The sequence below is a fragment of the Scomber japonicus genome, chromosome 13 (genome assembly GCF_027409825.1).
Source record: "Scomber japonicus isolate fScoJap1 chromosome 13, fScoJap1.pri, whole genome shotgun sequence".
Taxonomy (NCBI): domain Eukaryota; kingdom Metazoa; phylum Chordata; class Actinopteri; order Scombriformes; family Scombridae; genus Scomber; species Scomber japonicus.
The window spans coordinates 14,431,451-14,450,593 of NC_070590.1; the positions used below are offsets into that span (position 1 = coordinate 14,431,451).

Sequence of the window (19,143 nt, forward strand, 5' to 3'; positions counted from 1 at the left end):
AGCATTCAGATGGCAAATTAAATCCAGTAAAACATTTGAGTGCTGCCCTCTTTTCACAAAATGATCATTACTTTCATCCTTTGTCCTATGACCATGTGGACTGTATCAGCAAATTGAAATTAAAGTCATATGCGTTGCTATCTTTATTTCATTATGCTGCCAACTTGTTTCTTGTTTTGTATGTATTACATATTATTATGTCACATATGTTGTAAGTGATGCTTTCTGTAAATAACGTGATGGGGAGAAAAAAGCAATGGTATGAGTTACACTGGGTTATAACTTCCTAATAATAATAGTAATATTTGCACAACAGTGTTAAGTGTATTTGATGTGATGTCAAGTTAGAAAGAAGAAAAACACAGGACGACATATTGAAAAACAGTGGAAGTTGCCTTTATTTAATTCAACAGAGAAACTGCTGCAACATCGGAGTAAACCACTGAGCATAAACTAACATTCACACTGAGCCGCTGAAACAATGACTGGCACAGTGGAGCAGTAAGGCTTAAGGATGCCTCAGACTCATGCACTCACACTCGCTCATGCACGCACCACACACAGACACACACACACATTCTCACACATACTCAACTTGATTTACATCAGCTATCTTACACCTCTGTGGCTGCTCGGACAGCAGCCATGTCACTATCCTCTCCCTCCAATGAAGTCAGTCAGAGGTGAAGGGGTCAAGGGTCACCTTGAAATCAGGTAACCTCTGTTCCCTGCTCTTGCCTTAGATGCTGGGCTATTTCAGGGCTAAGAGGCGACATAACACAGAGACCTTAACCGTTCATCTCTATGGTACATCTCTAAGCAACATAACCCCCAGCGATAACACTGCGAGGCCAGCCGTGGGCCTAGAGGGAGGGGTTCGGGGGGTGTTGGGGGGAGGTCATGCTCTGGCCAAAGGAGGGCAAGGAGGAGTAGGGCACCGGCTGAGAAGGTGATTTTGTTGGTCACTTTGTAGAGCGTCGGGTGGGCTCGGAAGCTGTGGGGGGAGGTGGTGGGCCACGGCGGTCTAGGTCTTCAATGTAGAACATGATGAGCTTCCTGCGCTCCTCAGGAACACACTCCAGGACAAGATAGCGCTTGTCGTTCTGAAGGATCTTCTCCACATCCTTCAGATGCTGCTCTGACTCCTGGATCAGCTTTCTTGACCTGGGGGAGAAGAGCATGTCAGACATGCAGAGGTACTCTGGGGCAGGACGATACTATGAACAGTATCCTTCCTGTATACTAGACACACTGAGTTTGAAATAAAACAGCGACTATTCAGATATTGGTTCATGTCTCTAACATTGATTTTTTTCTAGTACATGACCTTAATTTTTTCACTTTTTGACAGGTCAGAGGTTTAAAAACATCTGAGATGAGACTATTTTGACATGCATACTAATATTCCACTATTATTCAAACAATGACAATATTCCAAATGTTTTACAGGTCATTAGGCCTCATTCCAAGTGCAGCATTTTCCAATTAAGACATTCAGGATTTGCCGATATTTAGGTTTTAGCAGTGTTCTTTGGACATGTATACAGCACATTTGAAATATATGTCTCAAATGGGAATTTTACTGCAGTCTGCAACACATGGCCTCTTGCCTGTTTACCCCTGTGCAGGCAAAATGCTGGAGCAGGAAAACGAACAGAGAGGAATGAGAGCAGAGTGGACAGCTGTTCAGGGCTGGCTTGAAAAACAAGAGCACTTCTGCTCCACGATGGGGACAGAGGGGGATTGGTTATTATCCTGACATGCATTCACATCGACAACTCTGTGTGATGTATCAGTAACACTCAGCAGTGTAGTAAAAATGATGGGAGAACCGAGATACTAGATGTACCTGTAACTATACATTTATAATATATAGTTATATATCAGCATCACATATCAGTATCACTTATGAATATCAGGCAACAGCTTCATTGCCTGTAGAGATTTAGTGAGTCCTGTTCCCAATGGAGCGGAGGGAAATCCTGAGAACCCTCTGCATGTAAACAGGAATATTACTGGAATACTGATTTTCATTAGCCATGTAAACAACTTAGTAGGAATACTGTCTTTTTAAGCATATGGTCAAAAACCAGAATATTTTGTGCATTTAGCCAGTGAGAGACAATATGTGTCATCTATAATGTCTGCACCTTGACTCAACTGCTATCTCAGCAAAAACAACTTGTTTATAGCGCACTTCCTCATCAAACTTGTTTGTGTTCAGCTACTTGAGAATTTGTAACACAGCTGTTTTGAACCTCTGTCCTCTAATGCTTGATTGATCGTCTTTCCTCGTTTATAAGTTGGCTAAATGTAAATGTTGAGATGAATTTACAAAAGTTTCTAAGCCAAAACAAATTTAAATAAGGACAAATTTTGCCCATTTGAAACACACATTTTGAAATATTTGTCTCACAATCTGCTTAATATACCCAGATAGCAAAATTCTTTTGGCCCATATCTGGCCCACACCTGACATGTTCATCCGGCCCACATACAGCATGGAATGATGGCACTTGGGCGGTCCGCTCATGTTTGCCAAAAGTGGGCCATAACCAAGCCATCACAATGCCAGATGTCAACCAAAAACACACCAAATAAACCAGTTCGGCCAAGACTGGCCCAAATATGTTTCAACAAAGGTGGGCCAAGTATGTTTCCTTATATGTGGGCCTCTTTAGGCTCACATCCGGATTAGTCATTGCCATACTTGCCATATTTCGGCCAAAGATGGGCCATATTCGTTTTGTGATATTTGGCCCAAATGTAGCATTTACTACATGGGCCAGTTTAGGTTCACGTCTGTTTTGTCCGGGCCAGAAGAATGCCTACAGTGCCGGATCATTGCCTCAAGTGGCCCACATTCGCATGCTATCTGGGTAGTGAATAATTAACTCAAACTGCATCTAAGGTGGTGGGTAAATAATGGAAAAAGGGTGCTGCAGTTGTATCAGGTTATGTATATGAAACATATTTTCAGCAAATACTATTTCTAATATATATTATTGATATTACTGACACACTTTTGGTTATACTCCATCTATGTGAGAGTACAGACCTGTATGTGATGAACTTTGTCTCTTTTAACAGGGTTCTGAAGTCAGCTTTGGCTGTGATGTACTTGTCTTTGATGTAGTCTTCAAACTCCCGTTGTCTCTTCTACAAAACACAGATTAACACATCAGACTGTAAAACTCAGATAAAACGGACATGCATTTCACATTAATATTGTGATGTAATTAAACTCACACAGTAATATCTTTAAGACCCAAAAGAGAAAATATTAAAACACCCACTTAATTCATTCAGGATTTGAGTTAATGAAAAAGACCTGAAAAGGCTGATTTTGACTATAAGACTGATGATTTTAGTCAAATGCTCTTTGGGCTGACTGGAGACATTTATGTGGAACAATAGGTGGGCGTGGAACAAAGTACGGATATTGTCAAAGGTTGCTTAAACTGAACAGTTGAAAGAGAAAATTAACAGTGTTGAGATGGAAATAAGTTCAACATCAAGGAAATGTTGAGGACAACTAACTAAACAGAAAAACAGACTCGTAGCCAAGAGTTGTTAGGTTTGATCTTCATTGATTGTTTTCTTTTCTCTTCATTTTGCTGAAGATTCTTGCAAGGTAACTACAGTATGGCTTAGTATCACTTGTCACAAAACTCCTGTATATTACAGTTAGAAAGTGACTGCAATAATTAATCATTTTCTAATACAAACATAATAGCACAGGTGGGAGGATACAGATTTAAAGCCTTACTCTGTCACTTGAGGAGAACTTAATACAGCGAGGGTCCTCTTTGATGACCTTCTTTACCTCCTTCCATGTAGTCGTCAGAGTGATCTACAAGACAAACCAAAAAAATTTGTAAAAAATCTGCTTTGAAGGGGATACAAGTGATTCTAAATAATTGATGGAGCACATCAATATTAGATGCATCGTTCTCACTCTCACCACCACATTAAATGCTTTTCAGAAATAAAACATCACTTTTTCCCAGTTGTGCATGCATTTCTCACCATGCTGGTTTCGTCGAGCAGCTGTCTGAAATGTTCTTTCTTCTTCTTGGCCAGTGCTTCTACGTGTTCATTAAACAGCTTCTCCTTCTCTTCTCTCTCCAGGAGTGATGCTGACTCCCAGCGGTGGTCCTTCCGCAGGTTACGTCGCGTGTCTGACCATGTCGCATCTGAAGAACGTACCTAAGAGTTCAACAAACAAAAAACACTTTCAATTCGATTCAAAGTTTATGAAACAAAGTTAAACCACAGTAGTACAAATACAGTGCCACATACTTAACTTCATCAAACAGTAAAAAAAGTGTATGACTGATCATAACAGCAGTCCTAGCTTTAAAATCTGGCGTTTCTGCTAGAACTCATCGTAAATGGCTGGAATCAGTTTTTGTTTTGTTAAAATTAAAATCTAAACATGACACAATTCTTTTAGTCACATCACAGAAAGCTTTGTGGGGAAATAAACGTAACTGCAGAGTATCTCACCATATCAGACATGAGAGCTTTGAAATGCTGAATGGCCTCCTCCCTCTTGTGCTGCTCCCGTTCTCGGTCGATCTCTTTGGTCTGTTCTGATCGGGCTTTCTGTACCTCCCGCTCCCTCTCTCTGAGACTGGCCTCGATACGAGCCTGCCGCTCCAACTCTCGCTCCTTATCGATGTCCACGCTCTGCAGGGGACAACACACATGGTCTGTGTCAGTTTTGTTTGCGATATTGACCGAAGGACTAAGCTCAACATCAGAGCCGTAAATAAAGGTTAGCTGGAATCTATCTTACAATGTTTCTCACAAATTAATATAAATCAATAAATCAAGTAACTAATAACAGCTGCTCTCACACCTGATTGAATTCATTCTTTCCATTTGTCAAATGCACATTGACAAATAAGCTCTTACCTTCGCCTGTTTCTCCATGTACTGTTTGAAAAGTTCTTCTCTGAGTGCCGAGCTGTCCACAGCCTTATACCGAGGGTCTGTTTCCAGCCTCTCCTTGACCTTACTCCACCTCTGGCCTCCCTCCATGTGCTGCTCGCTTAGTAGATCATAGAAGTCTTGCTTCACCTGCACGAAAACACAAACACACATCAAAATGAATTTAACATCTAGCAAAAAGCTCTCAGTTGCAGACAAGTGATAATAGCCGACAGAGATCTTGGGTCGAGATGTACTCTGATGGTGTTTGAGTGATACCTTCTCTCCTCTGGACTTTGAGTCTTCTTTCTCTCTCTTCCTCATAGCAGTCATGAATTCGATGAAGATTGCCTCCCTGTCCTTCATCTTCTCTATGGTCTTAAATCGGGGGTCTCGACCATGCTTCACCGCAAATTCACTAAATGTTGTCCTGTCATGATGGAAAGAAAAAAATGCAGTTTGAACATTTTTCAAACCAAAGAGTTCAGTTAACAGACATCTATGGATTCTTCAGCACAACTAAAAATAAAATTACACCAATTACTTTTTTTTATATAGTAATGCATAGTTAATGTTTCACTTGTGCTCCCCACAATGTTACTCTCCACTAGAGGGTAATTAGTAATGGTTTAATATTTGTAATATGAATGTAGTAAAAGTCACCTGGGTGTGAGCTTCGCGTCCTCCATCATCCTCCTGAACTCGTCTTTGGCCTGCATGAGCTTGTTCTTCTTCTCCTTCCTCTCCTCTTCTGCTCGCGTCTTCACATACTGATCAAACACCTGAAATGAACATAAGAGTAAAAACTATGACTGAATCATTTGTAATTAAATGACCATGACATGGTACAACACTGTGAAAAACATGAGGATGAGTAATGATAAGGGAGAGCAACTGAACCTGTTTCCTTTCTTTAGGGTTGAGCAGAAGGTACCGAGGGTCAAACACAATCTTATGAAGCTCTTTGTCCCAAGTGGAGAATGCAGACACCTACATGTAAGACAGACATCACCGGCGTTAAATAGACCGCTGAGCAGTGACCCTGAAGCTCTGTTATAACCCACTTAAGTCTTACATGAAAAGAACATTTTAGTCTACATTCAGCAAAATAAACAAAACACAAAACTCAGAACATTATGTAAAATTTCACGTAGTCCTTGACAATGTAGCAACGAGGTAAGACCAGATAAGATGTAACAAGGTTTGTAAAAACCTCATAAAATAAGTGATGCAGGGTCCTGAAAGCCCAGTCCTGTGACAGTGTGTCCTGAGACGAAGATCAGCAAACTGTGTTAAAATATGTAACTGAGGTATTTCTCACCCCTCTCTCCAGCAGCATTTCCCTGAACTGTGTCATCCGAGCCTCTAGCGGCACTATAGCTCTTTCTCTGGCAGCTCTGAGCTCTGCCTCCATCGCTGCTTCCTTCTCTGAATCGGCCTCCTTCACGTCCTCCTTCCTGTGAAGGTGAAACAACAAAGGTCATGAGAGGTGGCGAGAGAGAAAGAAAGATGACTGGGGATGAAGAAGTGGGGTCACTTCTTATAGACTTTGCAGCATAGTATCATTAACCAATGGGAGAATAACGTTACTTACTTCCTTTTTTTGGCTTTGGTTGGCTCTTCATCCTGATTCTCTTCAGTAGCAATGGCTAATTCTGGCTCCTCCTTATTGACGCCTGTGTATAAACACACATAGACACAAAATAAATATTAGACACATTGCAGTGTGATAGTAACAATCTTATGTTTTGTTTTTTGTTTCCAATAATCAAAACTGATGTATTCTGTTATGATCACTGACTTCATGTGAGTGAGTGTTTGTCCGCACCTGTCTTCTTGCTGTCCTCCAGGCCCCTCTTGTGCGGAGGCTCCTGAATGTGCTTGTCAACGTCAGCTCGACCAACCAGCTCCTCCGGCCGGTCCCACATGGACAGCCGCGTTGTCGGGTTGTAGAAGAACACGCGATCGTCACCTGTCCACACCACGCACCTGATCAAGATCGAGAGATAAGAAGGGGAGGAAAAAATGAATTAGATTGATTGCAATTTAGTGGGGAGGAGAGATACTGTGTTGTAGTTGGCGTACCACGGCGTGCCAGGGATGGGGTTGGTGGCGATAGGCCTGGCTTTCTGAGCTGCTTTCTCCTCCTCTGTCATCTCCTCTTCTTTAGGCTCCTTGAAAAAGAAAGAATATGTTTATCACCTTTACAATTAGATTTAACTGTTAAACTCTAACATATATTATGTTAGACTAATTATATTCTTGCAAGGATATGTTTGTATCTTTTATTATTGTGGTATTTTAACATATGTATTTTTGTGAGGTATAGGCTGTACAGTGTTTTTTTTTAATTCAAGTAATTTTAGTCTTCACGAACCTCCTTGTCATTATTAGTGTTTTCTGTTTTGTTCTCTTCGTCCTCCATCTCCATTGCCTCAGCTTCTTCCTGGGCCAGACGCTCCTTGGCCTTCTCTGCTTCTCTTTCTGGGGACAGGGAGGATGAAAACATGCACACACACACACACACACACAGAGTGAATAACTAAATGTGATGTAGTGCAACTCAACAAATACAACATGTCAACAATTCAGCCAATTATTCCATTCCTATAAATGCTTTACAAACGCTGACTTAGGACACCTAATGTGGGATCGGGGGTTCTTGTATGTTTGGCTGCACATCTCATCTGACAAATAAGAGTGTTGTTGGTGAGCAGAGAGTGAAACAAGGTGAAGCTATGTTACTGGTTATTCTGGAAACCAACTCTTACCTAATACCAAATAATGATATGACAGTTTTGAAAGGTACTGAGTGCTTTGAAATCTCCTGTATATGTGTGTGTGAGTGTGTGTGTATGTGTACTAGTCAGCTGAGCACACCTTTCTCCACCAAGGCCTGTGGCTTCTCCCAAGTGGACTCCAGTGTTCGGTTGTTGTAGTAGTACGTTTTCCCATCAGCTGTTTTGTACTCTGACCACTCAGGGAGATGCAATGATCCGGCCATGGAGGCGGGAGCTGCCGAGAGAGCCAGCTGTGGGTGCATCATGGAAACTAAAGGCGGGCCCATACCAGGGAGCATACCTATCATGGGCCAGGGAGGAAAGAGACACACCATAATTGGGTGAGTTATTTTTCCTGTTGGAACCACTGATGGTAGTTGTAATGGACTACACTCTAGAAAAAGCATTGCTATCCATTTGTTATATGTTATTTCCAAAAACATGTGTCTTAGCAAAACCAGAGATAGGACAGAGAGCTTCACAGGTAGAATAAGACTGATTCACTGCAACTTAAATAAAGCTATCTCTTTAAGTGCCTACTCATCCTGCTGAATAATTATAAAAGAATATCTTAATCATTTTGTGAAGGAAACTGCTCGAGTTTAAAGATGCCTTGAACAAACATAACTGACTGACAACAAACACAGACCATATACACAAACAAACAAAGCAGTGACCAACACACACACACAACCATGCCACAAAAGTAGACAACCACATGACCACAACATCTAACCCTAACTGTAGCGAATCCCTACGATGAAACACTAAGAGATAACAGTTTAGCGATCATTACTGTTGTCTCCAGATTGTCCTAACAAAGACTGCTTCTGTCTGTTTACTGTCACCAACCACACACATCAAAATAGAGATGATCAATAATGATTTGGCACAATCTGACATTTTGCTTGCTGCAACAGGTGTCTCTTCATTTACTAGTCACAGTAACCCGAGAAAAAAAACAATTAAGTCTTACACCAAACAGTGCTGAGGACAACGCGCAAACAAAGTGCATTAATTTAAATAAGCGTCAAGTAGTGTTTGAGTTTTTGTCTGTTTTAAATAAGGGAATGCTGGGAACTAGATTTTAAATATTAACAGGTAAAACATCTTAAATCTGGTGATTAAATGTTGCATGTGGTGTAGGTTTTATAATTTAAGCAAATACAATTCACTGCAAGTCTGCAAGTACGTCACATTAAAGCTGGATACACTCGGTTTCTGTCTGTTAGAATGGAGGAAACTTCACCTATGTACACCGGATGGATCATGTTCACAGCATTCACCACCATGCCACTGTTTGAGGGTATCCATATATACCATATGATTCATGTAGACATCATTCACTACCATGCCATCTACTGTAGGTCTGAGAGGCGAGCGGCTGGGTGTTTACCGTTGGCGCTGGGGCCTGCCTTTACACAGGGTGCACCTACTATCTGCATCATTGCTACACCTGCAAGAACAACGGACAAGCAAGCATCTGGTTGAAAACAGCAGGACACTGGACATCAGCTACCATGGTGTGTAAAGAGTTTGTGTGTGTGTGTGTGTGTGTGTGTGAGAGCCCACTCAGACAAACACACGCCCACATTGTGGATCACTGTTATGTTCCTAGAGCTACAACCGTCACTCTGTTGATGTGCCTGTTAAGTGTTTAGAGATGTTAGGACTGAGCACAATGTACACTGGGTTTAAGATCTAAAGTGAGATTTAATTGGAGCCAATTATGTCTATATTAACAATAGTGAAATAAAAAAAAAAATAACTAGAGTGAATGTTGAATCAAGAAGCTCTCAGTCTGATATTTATAAATTAATAACCATCAATCCCTAACCGAGACAAAGCCCTGTCTGATTATAATCCTGATTTTGTCAGATACATTGTCCATTAAGAACACAATAAAACTTTCCAATAAGTAAAATGAGGGACAGAGAGAAAAAGAAGGAACCAAAGAGGACACATAACAGAGGAGAAAAGCAACAGAAAAAGACCTTGAAAGCAAACAACATTTGCAGTAGCCCACATTTAAATTCAAGCCACTGCACTTAAGACTTGTTGTGTGACGCTTGATCAGCATGTTGCCTTTGTCTTTAAGAGACACGTGTGAACGTTTACATATATAACTTGTGAGTAAGTGTTGCTTCTAAATAATCCTGCCCTCCTGTGATGCTCTGTTAACAGTCAGGCGTGGAGTCCGCTGGCTTCCTTCATTTTACTGTTATTATGAAATGTACTCCTAATGCTGAGTCAGAGTTTTAAATGTCATTCATCACTAAATGTTTTATACGCTTAGGAAGTCCATTAGAGTGAATCATCAATCTTAACTGGCAACACTAAACTTCTTACATGTCAGACTAAAACCCAAATGATGATCTTATTACAGATATAAATGTATAGACACGTGTACCCCAATTAACAGGGTATTTATCTGTGTACTAAACTTTGAGCTGCATTTCTTGTATGAAAGGTGCCAAACAAATATATTTAATCTTACTATTATTATTATTATTATTAATGTTATTATTTAAAGTTCTTCTTTCATTCTGTATATAAACGTATGATCAATTACAACTGCATATTGACAGCAGGTTGTATTTTTTTACCTGGTAGAGGGATGTGCATGCCTGGCAGAGGCACCCTGAAAGGTGGCACCATGACAGGGGGGAAGGCAGGTATGGCTGCAGTGGGCTGGGCAACACTGTGAGGCAGGCCTGCAGGCAGCAGTGACATGGTCTGCACTGCCGTAACAGGTGATGGCACCGTGGAAACAGTCACCACAGTGACTGGAGACACAGCAACAGTTGAGGTCACTGGGGCAATAGGGTTAAGGTCTGCTACAACAGTGGCTATTGGGAACAAAAAAACAAAAAGAAGAGACATTGTTAATTAGCTCCCTCTTAGTGTGCTACATGTGTATACTTGATATAAGACTATGTACTAACCTGGGATGGTCACAGAGGGGGCAGAGGTGCTAATGGAGTCTGGACTGGAGGTGAGTGTGCGGGAGGTGGTTGTGGACAGGGCCTGAGTAGGGGAGACTGCTGCTGCCGTGCTGGCTGTAGTGTTGACACTGCTTGAGCTGGCAGCTGCAGTCACCCCCACACTTGTACCCGGCACTGAGGTCCCGGCCCCACCTACAAGAAGGGGGTTGAGTTCAGACTGTTGGATGATCTTCACACCATCAGGTTTACTCCACGATGACTCTCTGGTCCTGGCGTTGTAGTAATATGCCTGTGGAAGGAATAATAGAGAAGACGACACATGTAACAGCAGTTATCTACTTTTTACAAAAAGTCTAATATTAGCACAACATTTAACTCTTTTTCCTAAAATCCTAAAGTCATGTAAAATTGACAGCATGCACAACCCTGTTATTTGCTTACATGTTACTCCCAGCTTACCTTTCCTTCTGGCGTCTTGTTCTCTACCCAGATCTCTTCTGCAGGGTTTAGTGCAGGGTTTCCAGATGCAGGGACGGGGGGCATACCAGGAGGGAACAACATCCCTGGAGGGGGGGGCAGATTTCCCATGGGAGGGGGGAGGAACGGTGGTCTCTGCAGCAAAAGAAAAGGGCCAAGCATTGAATTGACTGTAAGGACTGGGGTTAATAATCGAAATAAGTCCTCCATCCACCAACAAAATGAGTGTGAGGTTCATGAATCAATATTGTATCATCCAAGAATCACCAGGCACTTCGAGAGTCAATTATTTTCTCCACCCATGGTAAGAAAGTAGTAGTAGTCAAATATAAAACACTTTGACTCAGTTTTATGTCTTGTTCACAGAGATACAGTTATTATTCCATTAAGGAGGAATCAAGTTTTCTTTCGAGTCAGTTTCTTTGCAGACTCTAACTGCCAGATGTCTTATTCACACTCATATTTATCACCTAACATCTACAATGACTGTGAGCAACCACAGAGTAAACAGGTAATGATTTAACTTCAATACTACATCTGGTATCTTTTTTCAAACAAAAAAATGTGTATGACTCAGGTCTTCTCAATGCTCAGTGGAGTTGGATGAATTCATATGAGACAGTGGTCATTCTGGTTGTAACCCTAACCCTAACTGATAGCAGAGACTTCAGCTTGCAATTTAGTTCCCTACACTTAACTTAGGTCTATAAACCACTGGCTTACACAGAATAATTACCATCTCTCTCTCTCTCTCTCGTGCCTCCACACTACACAGTGGTATTACTCTGGCTCAGAACAGGAGGGTGCAAACTAAATAAAATGCTGTATCACAGTGTACGTACTTTTATAATGCATTATCAATATTTATTGGGTTACAATAAATTGTATGAACAGTCGTTTACACACACTGAGAGCACTGTAATATTCACTGAATATCCAACCGGAAGAAAAACACTATGATACAGTAAAACATGCCCTTCACTTAACAATGGAAATGGTTACCTGAAGGTGGGGAGGTCCAATAGGTGGGGGCATGCCTCCTGGTGGTGGGATAGGTGGCATGTTGGGATCAAAGGGTGGTCGTGCAAAGGGGGGTCGTGGCGGAGGTCCTCGCATCATCCCAAAAGGAGGCGGTGGTGGCCTTAGGAGTGGTGGTGGGCCACGTAACACCGGGGTCTGGGCAGGCGCAGGTGCAGATGCAGGGCCGCGGAAGCGCACCGCCTGCTGCGCCATTCTAATACATCCAAATATCAACTCACAATCAGTGTTCCATACCAGACCTGTCGAGTAGCATTAGCTCTGATATCACAGCTTTGATCAATACAAACTTGAGTTACCAAACGACTCCACAAGTAGTCATTCTAATGTCCGAAACAGTAATTACAGGGCAATAATATTGTGCTTCATAAAATGAATCAAATGTCCCACAATGACAGAATATAAGTAATATACTGCATACATACTGAAGGTTATGCAAAATGATAAAATTTGGTGTTTACTTAACATTACAGAGAGAGTATATTAAATAGTTATATTGAGTAATGGCTGTTATAGAAACATAAAATTGCAGGTGTCTGAAAAGTATAACCATAAAGCAATTATTCTTTTGTTTGTTTTTACAATAATATTGTACTGCTGATTAATGCACGTTACATGAGACGCACAAATATGTTCCTGGAAATGCTGAATCCCACTGAAATGGGTTTCGATTTTGCTGTGTAACCTTTAGCTGTTGTACTTTATGCAGTTATAGTTAAAGTCCCCCTGCACACCACTTTCACATTTGTCTGTTCAGAGTGGAAAGTTTCTCTGAGCTCACAAAAAGTCAGACTTTAAGGCGTGTTTGAGCGGGATTTTTAACATCATAACCAATCCTGGTCCAATATGCAACTCGAAGCCTCCAGTGCACATACAGTGAGGATGGACTTTACAGTGAAATAGGAGACATCATATATACACAACAGTTAAACTTTTCAAATGAAAAATATTTTGCACATACATAGATAAACGGGGGAGAAGGAGTAGAGGCAACTTTAAGGATCTAAAAAAGGTAAGTGAGCTTCTTTGTGGAAAAGCATATTACACACAAATTATTCAAAGTTCAGCATATTTATACACATCTTAAAACGTGTCTGGGTGGGATATTTAAGGTGTTAAGTATTCATACATATGTGAACAGTGAAATCGTAAAGGTGATATCCTTTGCAGGGGGACCCACTTTGATCCAAAACAAACTGAACACTGTATCCGTGACAGACACTGAATGGAGTCTCATTATATTATGTGTTCAGCAATGAATGTAGAGTAGCGTAGCTTAGCCAGGAAGCTATTTTGCAGACACATTAGCGCACAGGCTGCACCCTGAACACAGGAAGGGCGTGTGAGGAGAAACAGCCCGGTAAAACGGTAGTACACCGGTCTGTGATTGACCTGGCTGCCGGTGTTTACCGCGTGCCACGAGCGGAAAGCAGACGCGAGCAGACGCGAGCAGCCTGGCAACACAGGCTAGTTAGCTACGGGCTAGTTAGCTAGCGTGGCTCCATTCACAAGTAATGCCCCTGTTTATCAAAACCTATCTATATAAATCAACGCTAACCAACTGCATATAAATCCACAGCTCGTGCTTAATAACAAGAATGCTGCGAATAATAAATATGATGCTTTATATGCTTTTTTCTGACCTGTTGTCGCTGAACCCGATAGCCTCGCTCTCTGCCTGGTCCGCCATTACAGGAAAATGTAACAACTGTCTTCCTGGAAACGCCCCTAAGTGTTTTTTTACTCTTCCTATTCGCTGACGTGTACTGTCAATCATAGCTCAAGCCACGCGGTGTAGGCTCTGATTGGCTGATCAGTTTCCCATGATAAGTTTGGCTCAGCGTTCATTGGTCCGCTGTGTCCAATGTAACATGATGTCTTTGTTCAGTCAATGAGCGGACTGTTGTTGATAGGACTGAGAACACTGTTACTGGACACTGGATATTACCAGTTATCTGTCTTTACTGTACTGGTGGTAGATATTGTGTACTCTGTTGGGATTTTGTCCGTCCACTACTGTGAGAAATGGTGAAAAAAGTACGGTAGCCTTGATTGTCATTACATTGCCGTAGTGCAGGTGCATACAGAAAATACAAATCAAAAACAAATATGAAAATGAAATAACATTAAATTAACCCTCGTATTGTCTTCGTTTTTACTACGCACTTTTTGTCCTCCCGGGTCAAATTGACCCGGTCTTGTTCAACTGTTTATAAAGCATGAAGTATAAAATGTATGATGCTATACACTCTGTCTTTTGGTTATTGTTATCTTGTCCCCAATTGGAGAAAGGCATATCAAAGGTGTAACTTGTGTTTTGGCCCAATGTAAAAGACCAGTGCTTTGAAGTGTGTTTGAGTGTGTGTAGCCCCATGTAGGTAGATCAGAATTGTAATGAAATCAGGTTTACACACCTGTAGCTTTGAAATTGTGTGCATGTGTGTGCGTGTGTGTGTGTGTGTGTGTGTGTGTGTAGCCCCATGTAGGTAGATCAGAAGTTGCAATGAAATCAGGTTTACACATCTGTAGCTTTGAAATTGTGTGTGGGGGTGTGGGTGTGTTGGTGTGTTAGAGGTCATTTTTGTGTGTGTGTATGTGTGTGTGTGTGTGTGTGTGTGTTCATTGTGCTAGAAAGTGCAATAGCGTGACCAATTACACCACTAAATGTGGCCGGGTCAAATTGACCCGGGAAGACCATAGGCGCTATAAATTTTAATAAAACACACATAATCGAACAAAAATACTCATAATTAATTTTACTTGCAAAGAGCATAGTCTGGGACCATCTATGTCAATTTTGAGGCAATTATATGTAAGAAAACCAAAGTTATGACATATTAACTGTTGTTGTCTTCGGGTCAAATAGACCCGAAGACAACAAGAGGGTTAAATTAAATTAAAAATGAATGCTTATTCTTTAAGTCTTATTATTTTGTTTCATGGGCTTTAATATAGGAACGAAACTCATTATGAAACACAATAAACCTCATATATTTGGATTTGTGAATAAACAATAAAGTCCATAAATCATGTCCTTTTGGGTGAAGCTTTCAAGATGAAGAACATTTGGGAAAAGCCATTCAGAAACATCAAGCCATAGAGCTTCACAATACATGCATTGGAAAAAAATAAATGATCAGTAGTTTTAGTATCGTCACAGGAAACACAACAACTGCCACTGGTTAATAAAATGTCCTATCCACTGTGGTAAATTTGGAGAGAGAGACAGGTGCAGCTGTTCTATAACATAAAGCGGGTTAAACCAAATTCCTTCATTTAAGAAAGTTACCTGTCAACAAGTTATGTTGTGTACTTTTTTTAAAGTAACATCTGGACAAATATTCCTGCTACATTTTTGAAGGATGCAGCTGACATTGTCACACACATCTACTTATCTCTGGTACATTTCCAAATTAAATAAAGGTTTATATGAGTAGGCCAGACCAGTAAAACCATTGCATAATAACCTATTCATAATATATATGAAACATATATAATACATATTATAACTTTACTATGATAAACCAAGTCCAAGTTTTTGAATGTATGAGCTGTTAAGTTTTGTCATTTGCTTCTCTGTACGGTGACCTTAGGTGACTTGAAAAGCGCCATCAAATAAAATGTATTATTATTATTATTATATTTTTTGTACATAGTATTTCAAAATGGTTTTATTGTTAATTTAATTTAATTTAATTTAAATTAAATTAAATTAAAATTATTATTTTTTTTACTTTTGAAAATACTGTTATGCCAATTTTGAATTTCCCCCTAGGGGGATCAATAAAGTTACCCTATACCTATACCTATACACATGTAAAGAAACAAAGTTAGATAAAAATGCAAAGCAACCCGCAGTAAAGGAAACATAATTTACTTGCTACTAATTTATTGATGTTGTAGCAGAGCCTACAGCACCTTTAACATTACTGTAATGTAAAGCTGCAACACTAGATAAACTGGACGGTTAAAATAACATTAATGTCAGTTTAAAAAAACATCTGCTCTACTTTGTTGTATTTAACAGATTATTTGATTCTGCACGTCATATGATCCTCGCTCCTTTTTAACAGTAACAGCTGTCATATAAGGATACAATGATCGAACTGTAGACTGTAGCCAACATGTTAGATGTGGCTTAAAAGACAGAAAGTAGTTAGTGGCTTAAAAAAGAAAAACACAATATAGACTTAAGCTTAAGTAGTAAAAATATTGAAAATCCACGTTTTTAGACTACACCTCATGCTAACGTAAATACCTTTTCTTGAACATTTAAAAATTACTTTGCTAGTTAGCACTTTTTTTTTAGCACTTTTAGTTGTTTATTTGTAAGGGCTGCACTTGCAATTTGATGCAATAGTTTAAACTAACTGCAATAGTCTAAAATGCTCAAGGTAACAATAATATATTATTTATCAGCATTAATTTGTGGACATTACCAATTATTAAATCCAAACATGACATTTTATTTTATATCATAACGTGTTATACAATAACAGCAGACCAACAGGGACAGTCACAGAACATTTTATTTTACCATGAAACTAAATGCAGACTTATCCTCCGAAATGTAGCTGTATTTTGTCTGAAAGCCTCCTAGAGCAGTCCCACGACGTCAACGTCATCCTCACATTTAATTTCCACATTGTGGTTAGCTGAAAACTGCTGACTGGCGCCAGTATCAGGCTGTCCAAGGCTCTCTAATGTCATGGTGGATCTAATGAGGACTTCAGCTGGCTGATGCTCCGACTGCATGAATTCCCTGGTGAGGGTGCTCAGAGTGGTCTCTCCCCTCTGCAGGTTGTGGTCATTCGTCGCTCCCTGTAGAGAGCCGCTGGCATTTTGGCACCTGTGTAAAAAACTGAATTAAAGCATGCAACAAGTCAATTAGAAAAGGGTCCTTTAATAAAAATGTGTTAAATTGTCTCTGAGCTATGAATTCCTCCTATTCTTCTATAATACAGTAAATGTTGTAAAAAATGAGCCATCATGATAATGTGCATGTAAGAACAACGCTGGCTGTAGAATAAAACTGAGGACGCTTGTGTCTTGAAACAAATTTGTTCCTTGCTCACTACTGCTAACAAGTCATCTAAAGTAGAAGATAAAAGCTTTTTAAATACATTTCGGCTGTAATCTATGAGCTGTTGGCTAACTGAAATATTTGACTAAAGGTGTCCGACCTTGACGAGTGGATCTGGACCCTGGAGTGTGGACCCATTGGATGATATGGACAAATAGATGGGTAGGGATAGTAGCCCACTGCGTAGGGCATCATGGTGAGACATGGGTACATGGGTACTCCCAGCAACTCAGACTGAGCTGGAGGCATGGCTTGTGGGACAAAAAAGGAAATGTCACGGTCCTGTCCTCCTTCTGGTCCTGCTCTCTGTCCTGCTTTCTGTCCTGCTTCCTGTCCTGCTTCTTGCTCTGAGGTCAAACTCTCTCTGTCTTTCTTCTTCAGAGGCCGAAACTCATAATCTGAGCCACAGTAAGTGAAAGTCGGAGGTTTACCATCCAGATTCAAACTGATAATACATCCTGACATCCTTACAGTAATATTAATTATCTTCTAAGTGACTGCCATTTAGCTGTGTAATGGATCTTACCAGGGAATTGCTTTCTGTGGATGTGTTTCAATTTGTCAGACATTTCAAAGTAGGGCCTCTTTTGTTCCTGACTCAGTCTGGACCACTCACAGCCCAGCTGAATACTGATGTCTGTCATGCTGGCTTCGGGGAAGGCTTCGTGCAAGGCAGCTCGGTGGATACGAGCCCACACCATAAAGGCATTCATCGGCCGTTTAATGTGTCCATTCTTGTCCTGGCCAGTCTGCATCTGCTTCAGATCTGAGAGAGACATGTGGAGGAAAAGTCACTCATCATTTAGATAAAGACTCCCATAGAAATCTGTAAGATAATAGATTTGTTTCCATCACCCCTGGTCTTTGGGAGCACTGTACAGTACCTTCCTCTGTTGGCTGAATAGTAAAATTGATGACTGGACCTTCGAGACCAGGTGATGTTGGGGTAAGGTGGACTAGAGCTGCAGTGACCTGTGTCCCGGTGCTCTGGAATGGGAATATTAGATCAGAAGTGTGGACATGCATCAAGAGGTTGTTTTTCACCTCCTGTCTCAAAAGCTAATGCAAGGCAACATACTGTACAGATAAATAAAAACATGGAGTCTTCCACCAGACATCACACATTTAACAAGTAAAAAGGTTTTTAAAAAGAGGTTCAGGAAACAGACTACCTCAGGGCAAAAAAACAGCCCTTCTATTAGTTTTGCTACTATGATCATTAAGGAGGAATTTCCTTGTTTCATAGCCACTATATAAGTTGCTGTGCAACTGACTTTATAGTGTGGGTACTTGTGATTGTTTCTGTTATTGTTACTAGTAGATTTATTGTAGATTCATTGTTTGCTTTTGCTCACTATTTACCATTCATTTTATTACACTATTGTCTTGAATAATTATGTAATTATTACTTGTGTGGACCCCAGTAAGATTGCTAGGTAGTGGCTCACTCACCTTGGCTGATACACCTTGATGAAGGCCTTTGTCAAAAAAAGTAGAAAAAGGGGGTAGTTTTCCGTTTCCAGCTTCAAACGTTGCAGTAAATGGTGCCGCGTAGTTAGCGTTTTCCCGGCGCAGCAGCTGAATGTGGCCCCCGTCTCCGGCTTGGCAGAGCCGTCGGTCCCGGTCAGGTGGTCTGGTATACGGACTGTAGCTGGGGTCATGTTCTTCAACAGTTTCTCGGTGTCTTTTTCTGAGCCACCTGTCCATTGTCACGACTGCCGTGTTAATTTCGGTCTGTAGGATCCAGATTTGAATGTAATGTGTTGTTTGATCCGGACTGTGCTGAATTAAAAACCGCTTGTAGTCATAGCAACAGAACGTTTAAGAAACTGAACAGTATCTAAGTAGACACGTGGTTTTGAGGTAGGGTGGATTAGGACAATGT

At 40.7% G+C, this 19,143-nt stretch overlaps 2 protein-coding genes across 3 annotated transcripts; both read right to left on the reverse strand.

Moving 5' to 3' along the window:
* Positions 1–374: 374 nt before the first annotated feature.
* On the reverse strand, positions 375–13,865 carry tcerg1b (transcription elongation regulator 1b (CA150)). 2 transcript variants are annotated; one of them, XM_053331337.1, is made up of 21 exons: positions 13,819–13,865; positions 12,140–12,371; positions 11,120–11,272; positions 10,661–10,949; positions 10,322–10,564; positions 9,112–9,171; positions 7,816–8,016; positions 7,313–7,419; positions 7,021–7,109; positions 6,764–6,924; positions 6,530–6,611; positions 6,257–6,392; positions 5,836–5,925; positions 5,599–5,717; positions 5,215–5,365; positions 4,921–5,085; positions 4,510–4,692; positions 4,030–4,209; positions 3,770–3,853; positions 3,059–3,159; positions 375–1,164 (listed from the first exon to the last, which is right to left on the reverse strand). In XM_053331337.1, the coding sequence occupies exons 1-21, from the start codon at positions 13,863–13,865 to the stop codon at positions 963–965; spliced, it is 3,075 nt and encodes a 1,024-aa protein (XP_053187312.1). In that variant the 3' UTR covers positions 375–962. The 2 variants fall into 2 exon arrangements, with proteins under 2 accessions (XP_053187312.1, XP_053187313.1); XM_053331338.1 differs by lacking the exon at positions 9,112–9,171 and having other exon boundaries at positions 13,819–13,857.
* A 2,906-nt stretch (positions 13,866–16,771) lies between these two features.
* LOC128370878 (transcription factor SOX-7-like) lies at positions 16,772–18,965 on the reverse strand. Its single transcript, XM_053331062.1, has 5 exons — positions 18,711–18,965; positions 18,143–18,245; positions 17,785–18,024; positions 17,359–17,656; positions 16,772–17,024 (listed from the first exon to the last, which is right to left on the reverse strand). The coding sequence occupies exons 1-5, from the start codon at positions 18,963–18,965 to the stop codon at positions 16,772–16,774; spliced, it is 1,149 nt and encodes a 382-aa protein (XP_053187037.1).
* Between the last annotated feature and the right edge of the window lie 178 nt (positions 18,966–19,143).

Excerpts from the sequence above, each read along its gene's own strand:
- tcerg1b (XM_053331337.1), bottom strand. The coding sequence starts at position 13,865 with ATGGCGGACCAGGCAGAGAGCGAGGCTATCGGGTTCAGCGACAACAG. Across the intron at positions 6,925-7,020 it reads CCCATCCCTGGCACGCCGTG|GTGCGTGGTGTGGACAGGTG; the intron begins GTACGCCAACTA and ends GATCTTGATCAG. Across the intron at positions 1,165-3,058 it reads ACAAAGTTCATCACATACAG|GTCAAGAAAGCTGATCCAGG; the intron begins GTCTGTACTCTC and ends CTTCTCCCCCAG.
- LOC128370878 (XM_053331062.1), bottom strand. The coding sequence starts at position 18,965 with ATGGACAGGTGGCTCAGAAAAAGACACCGAGAAACTGTTGAAGAACAT. Across the intron at positions 18,025-18,142 it reads TATTCAGCCAACAGAGGAAG|ATCTGAAGCAGATGCAGACT; the intron begins GTACTGTACAGT and ends TGTCTCTCTCAG. Across the intron at positions 17,025-17,358 it reads GTCCAGATCCACTCGTCAAG|GTGCCAAAATGCCAGCGGCT; the intron begins GTCGGACACCTT and ends TTTTTTACACAG.